Below are 11211 nucleotides of genomic sequence, written 5' to 3'. Positions count from 1 at the left end.
GGGAGGTGGGTCCAGTGTCTGCAGTGGGGCTGGGGGCTGGGTGGGGGGCTGTAGGGGGCAGGAGGGCGCTTGGGGCCCTGCAGGGGGACAGGGAGGTGGGTCCAGTGTCTGCAGTGGGGCTGGGGGCTGGGTGGGGGGCTATAGGGGGCGGGAGGGCGCTTGGGGCCCTGCAGGGGGACAGGAAGGTGGGGTGTGGTGTCTGTAGTGAGGCGGGCGGGAGCAGACACTTGGGGCCTCTCCAGAGTGCCCCCCTCCCTGGCAACCCCTCCCCGACCCCAGCTCTCCAGCTCCACCCCAGCTCAGTCCTGTGCCCTGGAGCACTCTCCCCTCCGAGCGCTCCCCCTCCCCCTGAGCACTCCCCCACCAGCAGGCTGCGCAGGGATGTGGGGAGGCTGCCAGGCAGTCACGAACACAAGTGTCCAGAGAACGACAGCCCGGCGGCCTCCAATTCAGGGCACCTACGTGTGCGAAGCATGAGCACACGCGGAGTCACCAACAGTGGGGTGAACAGTAGCGCTTGTCTCCAGCAAACACCGGCCTGAGCAAAGGCCGGTAAAGGTCAAAGGGAGGACCAGCTCTTTGGCCTTCTCGTTCTCTAACTCAGAATGCAACGAGAATCAGACCAATTTGGGGGGCACCGGGGTGGCTCAGTCAGTTGAGCGTCCCCCTTGACTTTGGCTCCAGTCTCGATCTCAGAGTGGGGAATTTGAGCCCTTGCATCGGGCTCGGTGCTGACAGCCCGCGGCCTGCCTGGGATTCTCTCTCTGCCCCAACCCCGCTCTCGTGCATGTGCGCTCGCTCACTCGCTCGCTCTCTGTCTCTCAAAATAAACTGAAAAAAAGTCAGACCAACTTCGGATCATGCCTCCCCGAGGACTGCACCCCACAGCCGCCCGGGGTCAGGACGATGACGACATTGCGAAGTAGCGGACTTCGCTCTCACCACCCGCCCTCCTCCCCGGCCGCTACACGACCCTCACGGAGAGTCTGAGATGCAGGGCAGGCCTAAGCTGCCCCCGAAGGTGGTGAAACTCGGGACACCACGAGTCAGCCGGAGGCCCCACCCCGATCTGGCCTGGAGGCTCGCCTGTGCTTGCACAGCCTCAGATCACAGGAACGAAGACCCAGGACCGAGGGGACGCGGGCTGTGACCAGGGCGGAGCCAGGACGACGCCGGCGCCCGGCCCGCAGAGGGGGGGCTTGGGAGGCGTGTCACCGCACGGCCTCTGGGCTCTGCAGGGCCCGGGGGTCCGTGACCAGCACCCCGAGGCCACGCAGAGGGAAACAAGAGCGTCGTTACCGGTGGGTGGAACCAGTCACAAAACGCTGGTGAGAAATGAAGCAAGCGTCCCCACGTGGCGTCTGTACACGCAGCATGGACGTGAGGGCGGAGCTCAGCCCTACGGGAAGGTCCCGGCCCGTGGCACTCGTGGGCCAGCCGGTGGGCAGTGTGGGACCCACTCAACCTTGAGGAACAGGACAAGATGGCCGCAGGGCCGGGGCTCCCCTGGGGCCGGGGGTCAGGACGCCGGGGTGCAGAGGGCAGCCCCCCGGATGGGCCAGCCGCCCATGCACACGCTGAGGGCCCGCCTGACGCACACCCACATACAATGCAGCCTGACCGCCCACGCCCGCTCCACCTGCTCGCGCGGGAGAGGACACCAGTCCCCGGGGGCACCTGTAAAGCCGCCTGCCCACACAGCAGCTCGTGCGTTGTGGAAATCCCCTGGGAAACAAAAACGCCCTGTTTAGGAAATGATCTGCACGGAGCTCATCCCTCCTGACCACACACACGCACGCGTGCACACGTGGTAACCATGAAGTGGAGAACGTGCTGGTTCGGTGCTGGTGAGCCCTTTGCGACTCGCACACGCACGGGACCACTGAGCCGCACGCCTGACGTGGCTTTACGTGTCCGCCGTCCCGGTAAAGACACTAAACACGACCAGGAGCCCCTGTCACTCACCCGCCACGCCCCAAACAAACGTGCTTCCTGCCGTGCTCTCTCCCCCAACCTGCCTCCCAACCCCAGTGCTCTTCCCCCGGTCAGAGGCCAGCCTTTCCGGAACCTGAACCCACATCACTCATTTCTCAACGTGTCAACGGCGACTGTTCCTCCAGCACCTTCTGCTCAAGCTACGGACATCTTCAACACTGTCACTGACCAATCTGCCACCAACCCACCAAGCAGCCACCAATCTGTCACCAGTCCCCCACCAACCCACCCCCAAGCCCGTGAGGACCCTCTTGGACGCTGAGAGCTCGTTTCACTGCCCACACGAGCAGGGGCCCAGACCACGTCTAAGGGGTTTTTGCCACACTGTGTACTTGCAGAACCTAACCGCCATCCAACGTGTGACGTCACTTAAGAGGCAGCCTGATCGCGGTTCTCTAACCTGCTCAGCCTTCCGAGATTAACTCTTCCAAGCAAAACCCAAATTCCGTGTCTTCACTGCCCGGGTTCCCGCTGCTCTCAAAGCACCAGCAGCATGCTCCTACCTCACACGCACACCCCCACACTCACGTGTGCGTGCACGCTCACGTACACACAAGAACACCCCAGGCACACACCCCGACACTCACGTGTGCGTGCACGCTCACGTACGCACAAGAACACCCCAGGCACACACCCCGACACTCACGTGTGCGTGCACGCTCACGTACGCACAAGAACACCCCAGGCACACACCCCGACACTCACGTGTGCGTGCACGCTCACGTACACACAAGAACACTCCAGGCATACCCCCACACTCACATGTGTGTGCACACACGAGCACTCCAGGTGCACACATGCTCTCACATGCCTGCACACACCCATGCACACGACTGCACCACAGGTGCACACCAACGCATGTACACACGCACACAGCAGCACTCAGGCCAGGCGTGTGGCCGGCCCCCACCCAGTGCAGCTCTCCTGGCCGCTCAGACGCCCCCTGACTCCATGTGACCCTGTCTCACCTCCTGATGGTGGCATCTGACCTTTCTGCCCCATCCCCCTGTCCCTCACTGCTAGCCAGGGAGGTCAAAGTCCCAAACTGTGGCCCCTTCGCGACCCCTCACCCTCATGCCAGATCCCCCTTCACTCGGCAGCACCAAATGCAAACGCACCTGCTAGTTTCCTACAAACCGGCTTTCTGTGACCCGATGTCATTGACTTTACGTTCCTCCTGAAAACCCAGGCCCCCCGTCTCAGACCTCCTGGCCCTGCCTCTCCCAGATCGGTCTCGCCGGCTCCTCCCCGCTGCTTGCCCGCACCCTCCATCCTCACAGCCCGCTGCCAGCAAGCTCCTTCCAGACTCGCAGCCACACAGCCTGCCCGGCCGCCTCCTTCCCTCCGCCCCTCAGCCCTTGCCCAGGCGCTACCTGCTTACACACACGCTTGTTACATGCTTACACGGCCTGGCTACGAGCCCGCACACGTACACCCGCTGTGCCCGTCCATAGCAGCGATGCGCTTCCGCATGCTACTGACATGCGTGCGTGCTCCAGCCACGTGATCACACACACCAGCCACGTGCCTACACACCAGCCACATGTCTACACACTCCAGCCACGTGCTCACACCTACAATCCACGTGCTCACACACCAGCCACATGTCTACACACTCCAGCCATGTGCTCACACCTACAATCCATGTGCTCACACACCAGCCACGTGCCTACACACACAAGCCACGTGCTCACACACCTGCTACACACCTAACACACCAGCTGCATATTTATAACACACACACACACTCATGACATGCTTATACACACCACATATGTGAATATATTCTAGCTACACGGGTATACACATCAGCTACATGAAATGCAAATACACACACATTGGCTAGAAGCTTGCACACACTGGCCACAGGAGCACACACTACCTGTACGTGTAAACACATGAGCAGTACGCTGGGATATGCTAGGTGCCTACTCACACTTACTGGCCGTGTGCTTATATACACACTCGCGTACGTGTTTATGCATACATGTATGTGTACGCATACGGTAACTACATGTGCACGCATGCTAGCCACATGCACACACACATGCTAGTTACACACACACACATTAACTGCATACACAGTAACTACACACACTAGCTACACACACCCACGTTAGCCACACAGACACACACACGAGCTGCCTGCTGCCGCCAGGGCCCCACTTCTGCCCCTCTGCTAGTTTGATCCCCGTGCCGGGGGCATCCTTCCTGCTCGGTGCCTGGTGGCCACCCCGCCCAGAAGCTGCGTCTCCGGCTTCCCCTGGGGCCCCTCCCTGCCCTCGAATCTCTTCCTCCGTCTCGTCTTCACCCTGCTCCCAGGGCCGCTCTTATCCGGCTTAACTAGCAGAAACGGCCTAGGATCAAGGCTTCTGACCTCTAAACACGGCGCCTGAACATGGATCCACGCCAGAGCACAGCGGCACAGAACACCCACCGTGTCCTCTCCGGAAGGGGCCGAGCCTGCACCCCACGCCCCCACCACGTCCTCCCCGGGACCCTCCCCATCACCTGGCAGCATGTGGTGGACGGGGGTGGCTACGTTGATGTCCTGCAGATGCTTGAGCGTCTCCGTGTGGAAGAGACGCAGCGTGGAGCCCAAGGTGAAGGCGATCCAGATCCCCACGCCAGCGACGACCATGTGCGAGACTACCATGCCTTCTTCCTGGTGCGCCTCCAGCTGATTCTGGGGAGACCGAGGAGAGGGGATGGAGGGGGCGCCGGGGCGCACCTGGAGCCTTGCCCACCGCGGGGGTAGAGCCCTACGGTCCCCCGGCAGGTGGGTGAGAGCGGGGGGGGGGGGGGGGACGAGAGGGACGGAGAGAAGGAGCGGGAAGAGGGGACGGGAATGGGGAGATGCAATGGCTGAAGAGGCCAGCCAGCACCCCTGACTCTGGTGGGGAGCCAGCAGCCCCTTCCCCAAACTCTGGAGGCCCACACCCCGGCCCTGGGCGGCCCTGTGAAGGCCTGCCTGACCCCACTGCTCCCAGTGCTCCTGGGCTCCCCATGGGGGCTGGGTTTGCAGTTGCCCCTGGCCTGTCCACAGAGGCCACCTGCTACCTCTTGGTGTGACCAGGTCCTTCCCCCGAGCTCTGGCCGAGCTCTGCCCCGTCCGTATCTCCATCCTGACAACCCTGCTCTACGGGGACCCACGGGGTGGATTTTGCGACTTGGCCCCAGGGTGGCGGGCCAGCACTGGGCAGGTGGTGGTGTTGTGTATTAGGTCTGTAGCCGGGGTGGAGCCTGGAGACTCAGGATGTAGACACGGGACCCTCAGAGCATTCTGGAAGACCACGGCAGATCAAACCGCACACGGTCCTCCAGGTGGAAAGACCACAGCCCGAGCGGCACGGGGACACAAGGTGGGCTCACTCTCCTGACTTCAGGGCGGGTCCCGGACATGCACGCGCAGGGGGGCTGGTGGAGCCCAGTGATGTGCCCACTCCCCAGCCGCCCCTCGCGGGCTCTTCACACGGCGGTCACTACTCCCCGGAAAACAGTCTCGGTGGAAGAAGGCACATCGGGGGGACGGTGAGACGGGGGCAGAGTCGTCCACATTACGGGAGCTCAAGAATCCAGGACCAGAGCCACGTCCTGTCTGCGGACACTCCAGGAATGATGCAGAAGCACAGGGCGCTAGCCCTCAGTCCCGGTTTCTCATTCAGCAGGCCCAGGGTGGGGCCCAGAACTAGCACTCCAGAATGTTCCCAGGACCAACCGCTGCTCCAGGCCCACCCTTTCCACTGCTTTCAGGCAAGTTACTTTATCCATTCACTGCAGTTTGTCCTTGCTCTGTCCCAAGTCATGTCACTCGCCTCCTTCACGTGCTTGCCAGATGCTGTGGGCGCATCTCTGGTGCTGGGGGCACACTGTCCGTGACCACCCCCTGGTGTGTCTCCTGCACGTTGCGGCCGGTGGCCTGTCTTCCCAGAACCAGCTCACCCTGTGGGCCTGCACGTCTTGTGGGTCCCTCCGTCCCTGACGTGGGAATCCAGCCTTCGGAGAGCACGGACTCCCTAACACCTGCTCCAGATGAAAGCCCCTCGGTGGCTCACCTCCGCACCACATGGCGGTGTCCCTGCCCAGCCAGACGCGGCTGCCCCTGTGGGACACCTCCCGCCCTGAGGGATGTCTGCGAGTGCTCACAAGGACCGAGGAACAGCCCCAAGCTTGTCTGTACAGAACGTGAGGTCCCTCCTGCCCCCACGGTGCCGACCTCACTTCCGACCAGGCTCTCGGGCCCCCACACCTTTCTCACACGTGACGGGCACCGCTCCCCACAGGCTCCAGGCTCCTTCCAGGAACTCTGTTTGGCCGGAGCGCTGGGGCGGTAATGATCTGAGTTTCTGCCCTGCCCTCTGTGTTCCTGGCATCAAAGCCATGGCTCTGCTCTCTCCTGCCAGCTGCCTGGCACGGCCTGGGCCGCCACCGGCCGGCTTCCGGTCAGCTGCAGGGCGTGGGGTCCTGCGGGATGTTGGAGAGGCACATCAAGGACAAGACACAGGAAAGCCAGTTGTGGGCCAATGGGAAGTGCATTGACTTGAGCCCGTCTGGGACCCAGCGCGCCCAGCAGGGTCCCTGGTGGCTTCCCGAAGGCCTGCCGTACGAGCAGCCCTCCAGGGTCTCCCACAGTCTAAGACCGCACGTCCACAGACGCAGTGTCACTCCGACCACGGTCAGCCCACACTCCGCGACGCAAAGGGGCTCCTATGATGGGCTGGTCCACCTTCTGACAGAACAGAACATGCCACCAACTCTGCCCGTAAACAGGCTTCACCCATGTCTTGAAATCCGTCTCAATGAATGATGGCAAAACGGCTTCGAGTTTCCGTCCTGCTGAACCAATAATCCTCCTAAGGAGAGTCTAGACAAATATTTTCGGAAGTTCGTAAAAACTAAAGTTTATCATGAGTCTGTGGAGATTGGCAGCAGTCATTCCAAAGTGCCCTCGGAGCCCCCACGGAGATGCCGGGGCCCCTCCCCTGAACAGATTCTGTTCTCTGCCACCTTTCATGTGATGGTCAGAGGAATTTTTGTGACAGGATTTGCTTCATTGGTGGAAAAAAAAAACCTTTGCTATCTGAGTTCACTTAGAGATGAGAAATTGAATGAACAGACAGGAAATAATTAGGTATATGCAACTTTTATCCAAAAAAAAATATATATATAAAAATATAAAATGGGCTAAAAAATTTAAAGGTATAGAAAGTAAAATTCTTTCTGTCTCCATCCCTGCTCCCCTGGTTAGGACAGCTCCTTGCAGGTCTCTGAAAGTACACACACATGCACATGATAAGCAACCACTAACAACAGGTAACACGTGAGGCGCTCTCTCTGCACACGTACGTCCACACGATGCTCCGCAACATGCCCCTCCTCCACCTAACTGAACACCTGTGAGGGCCGCCCGTTCTTTCTCCCCACCGCCACCAGGCATGGACCGATTTAACCAGTCCCCCCATTGGCGCTCCCTAGAGTGTTATCAATTATTCGTGACATCACACAGCTCGGCAATATGTATCCTTACACACACACACACACGCACGCGCGCACACTTAGCTAAGGAGTGAATGTCTACGGCGGCACTGCCAGGAAAAGATCTGAGCCTCTGGGGCGCCGACCCTGACACGGGAGTACCTTCCAGAGACCCTGCCCTATGGCGTCCCTCCACTGGTGGGTCCCAGAGCCCTGCGCTTGCCCAGAATAAGCCACCACGCGCCCACAGCTCGCCAACGCTGGAAAGTGAGAAAGTTTCACCTTTTGCCCATTTGAAAAATGGCTTCTTATTACAATGAGCACGTTTTACTGATGAGGCTGATTCCCACGTGCCTCTGTGTACAGGTGCACGCGTGTAGTGTGCGGGCTCGGTGTACAGACACACACACGTCTGTGCGCTGCACGGTTTGTAGCTCATTACCCTATTCGTATTTTCTCTGAGGTGCCTTCTTATGTCCTCTGAACTTTTTTTTTTTAGCTCTGCTTCTTTTCTTAAAATTACTACTAAGAACTCCTAGTCACAGATGCGGCATGCATTTTCCCCATCTTCGTTTACAAAACTTTCTATACAAACACACACTTACTGAATGTGCACAAAAAATGTTCTAAAACTGTATCAAATTTATTGTTTTCTTTATTATGGCAACTTCTAGGTAATATGTCATGCTTGGAAAATCTCTCCTGCTACAAAGTAATGAGAACATTCCACTGCTTTCTATCTAAGTTTATGACTTTGTTTATGTTTTAAAATTACCTCCATCTATAACGTTCAGAAGGGTAAAGACTCGGGCCCAGGGGACGGCTCCACATTTCCACATGGCCAGTTGTCTCCTGTCCTTTATGGAATAATCCACGCACTGCACTGACTGGAAAACGCTGCTTCAATCAAACGTCAAGTCTCCCCGTGTCCTTGAAGACTCTCCGGTATGTTCATACTGAACACATTTGTTTACGTGACGTGTTTGTATTAATTCGCAGGTGAACAACGGATGGTTCTTCCACAGACTCCAGGCTAGAGGGTGGTTGGCTGAGCAACCTAGGGAATCCGGTCTTTCCCCGACAAATCTAGGAGGGGTTTTCCCTGGCGCAGGGCCACACGCGAGAGGCTGCCGGCATCAGCCACGAGCCGCAGGCCCTCAGACCGCCAGCATCGGAGGCGAACTGGGGCCAGCCCCGAGACGCCTCTTCCGGGCCGCGCATTCAAGGGGCTTACCTCTACCGTGTGGGTCTCTGCGCTGATCGTAAAAACTTGACCTCCAGAAGCTGCCCATAACGTGTCCTCCGTCATGACGAGGCTTCTAACGGGCAGGACGCCTAATTTTATCACTTTCTGAGGTTCGGGATTCCAGGAGCCATCTTAAAAAAAAAAAATTACTTTCAAAATCAGTTATCTGTGAACAGGGACTAGGGGAAAGGATCTCGGGTCATTTTGAGCAACAGGCAAAATGTCACCAGTAATTGTGATGCTCGTGCTTGGTTCTGGGCATCCAGGGCTCCATGAGGCGGCTCAGCAGGCAGACCAAGCCTGGAGCGCCGCCCCGACCCCCCGCCCGGCTGCCTGCGGGGCGTGAGACGGCGGTCAACGAGCCCACACAGGGCCCGGCACCCAAGCGTCCGGCACATCCTGTCACCCACAACGCTCACAGAGCGAGTGACTCAGTCATCAGGAGAAGGATCTTCCCCGAAACAGCACGGGCCAACCCTCACACCCCCACTGCCTGCTCTTACTTTTGAGACTTCCCGTGCTATGCATCCTGTATTATCAGGACAGACGGGATCTTCCCTGAATGAAAACAGTAAGTCAGAACGGAGGTGACAGGCTTTTGCTTGCTCTGTTCGTGAAGTACAGGCACTGCTGAAATATCTGCTTTGAGAATATTTTCAGGAATCCACAGATGAGGTCACACTTCACATGAAGTGTGAGTCAGAAACAACTCAGACAGCGATAAAAAATATGGAAAGCAAGACTTGACACAGTTTTCATTGTGACTGCGTGAATTCTTGAATTCTCAAAGCAACCATTAATGAAGCCACTGTGCCTAAAAACATCTAACAGTTAATCCACCGGCACCTCGGACTTCCGAGTCAGAACAGAGCTGGCTCAGGGGTGAGGGCAAGGTCGCGGCTCCGAACTGAGGTCTGGCTTCCGTGTTCTGGAGCTGAAGCACTGAACCTTTCAGTCCAATCCCTGTTTATGAATAACCTAAGCTGAGGTTGTGCGGACACCGGGAGGCAGCTAGGCAAGCTCTGCGTTCCTAGTGCACCGTCAAGTTAGAATTCAACTCGCATGGAAATGCTTTTCTGCTGCACGTAGACCAAACGATGCTGCAGGACAATCATTGGTTCCAGTGGATAATGATGGGTAAAATCACTGTAAAATCCACGCAGGACTGGGGGTATCATTGCATGGTTACACACACACGCACACACAAGCACGCACTCCCTAGCAGTCACACATGCAAACACACGTGTGCACAAGAAAGCACACAGTCCTTCTCACCCGGGACTCACAGCCCCTTGAGACTCTGTGGTCTCCACTTTTGATGAAATCACAGAGGTCTGAGTGGAGACACGACTCTCCCCAAGACCCACACGAGACTGAGAGAGCAGGGCTTGCGGCTCCCCGCTGCCCCTGCCCCGCGGCCCCTGCCCCGCGGCCCCTGCCCCGCCGACCTGCCATGTCCCCGAATCAAGACGCCCACTGCAGTCGTGTTATTTTGGTTCAAGATTAACTTCTAACAAGTGAACTTTGTTTTCCGAGCACCTGAGTTACTCCTGCAGATCCTGTGCACAAAGACCTCTGGGGGCGGTGGGGAGGGCACAATGTTGGTCCCTGGGATGCAGGCATCAGCTCCAGCCGACACACCACCTGTCTGGGGACAGCCTCTTTCTGGAATCTTCCCTCCAGACCTGTGTTCTCAACCAGGCTGCCCAACCCCAGCTGGGTGCAAACACATGCCGATGACATTTTGAGCCCCCACTTAAAAATCTGGAGATCTCCTACAGAACACTTCAGATCTCAAACTCCCTAAAAAGTCAGATGCTCGCAGCAGAGGCGGGCGGAGAAGCGGCCTTTCTCCTTCCAGCCAGGCACGTCCTCATACCTCGGGGAGCACAGCAGGGCGAGGAGACCTCGCTCCGAGGAAGACATTCACGCGGCCAACAGGTGCACGGACGCGTGGTCGGCACCCTCCCCCTCAGAGAAACGGAGTGGAAGCACAGCGGGAGACCTCTCACACCTGTGAGACGGTATCGTCAGAGACCAGAAACAGCAGGTGTGAGGGCACTGCTGGTGGCAACGCGCACGGTGCGGCCGCTCTGGAGAGCAGTGCGGAGGGGCCTCAAGAGATTAAAAACACAACTACTCTAGGACCGGCTGTAGACTATGAGGAAACCCGACCACTCGTAACGTAGGAGACACGTCAGACAGACACTCCACAACCTCCCTCCTGCGCGGACGCTCGCCTGCAGGAACAGAGCACAGACCCGCGGTGCTGAGATGGGAGGGAGGCGGTGTGCGAGACACCAGAGGGGAGGCCCAGGACCGAGTGCACCGTACGGCCAAGTCCACACACGGTGCTGCGGACGCCGGAGCGCGAGGGAGCAGGCCTGACCCGAAGGGAACAGTAGTTAGGGGACGGCACGGGCGTGGCCAGCGCCACAGCAGCCATCGTCCTGATAGGCCTGTGTGTATCCAGGCGTGACACCGTGTCCCTTAAA

General features: G+C 58.5%; 1 protein-coding gene across 1 annotated transcript in view; it reads right to left on the bottom strand.

Annotated features, from left to right (window-relative positions):
• The window catches only part of ARHGEF10 (Rho guanine nucleotide exchange factor 10), an 81311-nt gene that overhangs the window by 4155 nt on the left and 65945 nt on the right, over positions 1-11211 (bottom strand). The window contains exons 27-28 of the mRNA XM_029933186.1: positions 8705-8847; positions 4507-4681 (exon numbers count right to left, since the gene is read on the bottom strand). Coding sequence (XP_029789046.1) covers positions 4507-4681; positions 8705-8847 — 318 coding nt within the window. The remainder of the gene's footprint in view (positions 1-4506; positions 4682-8704; positions 8848-11211) is intronic.

Source organism: Suricata suricatta, chromosome 1, assembly GCF_006229205.1.
Source record: "Suricata suricatta isolate VVHF042 chromosome 1, meerkat_22Aug2017_6uvM2_HiC, whole genome shotgun sequence".
NCBI classification, from domain to species: domain Eukaryota; kingdom Metazoa; phylum Chordata; class Mammalia; order Carnivora; family Herpestidae; genus Suricata; species Suricata suricatta.
This window is presented reverse-complemented; position numbering and strand designations above follow the sequence as displayed.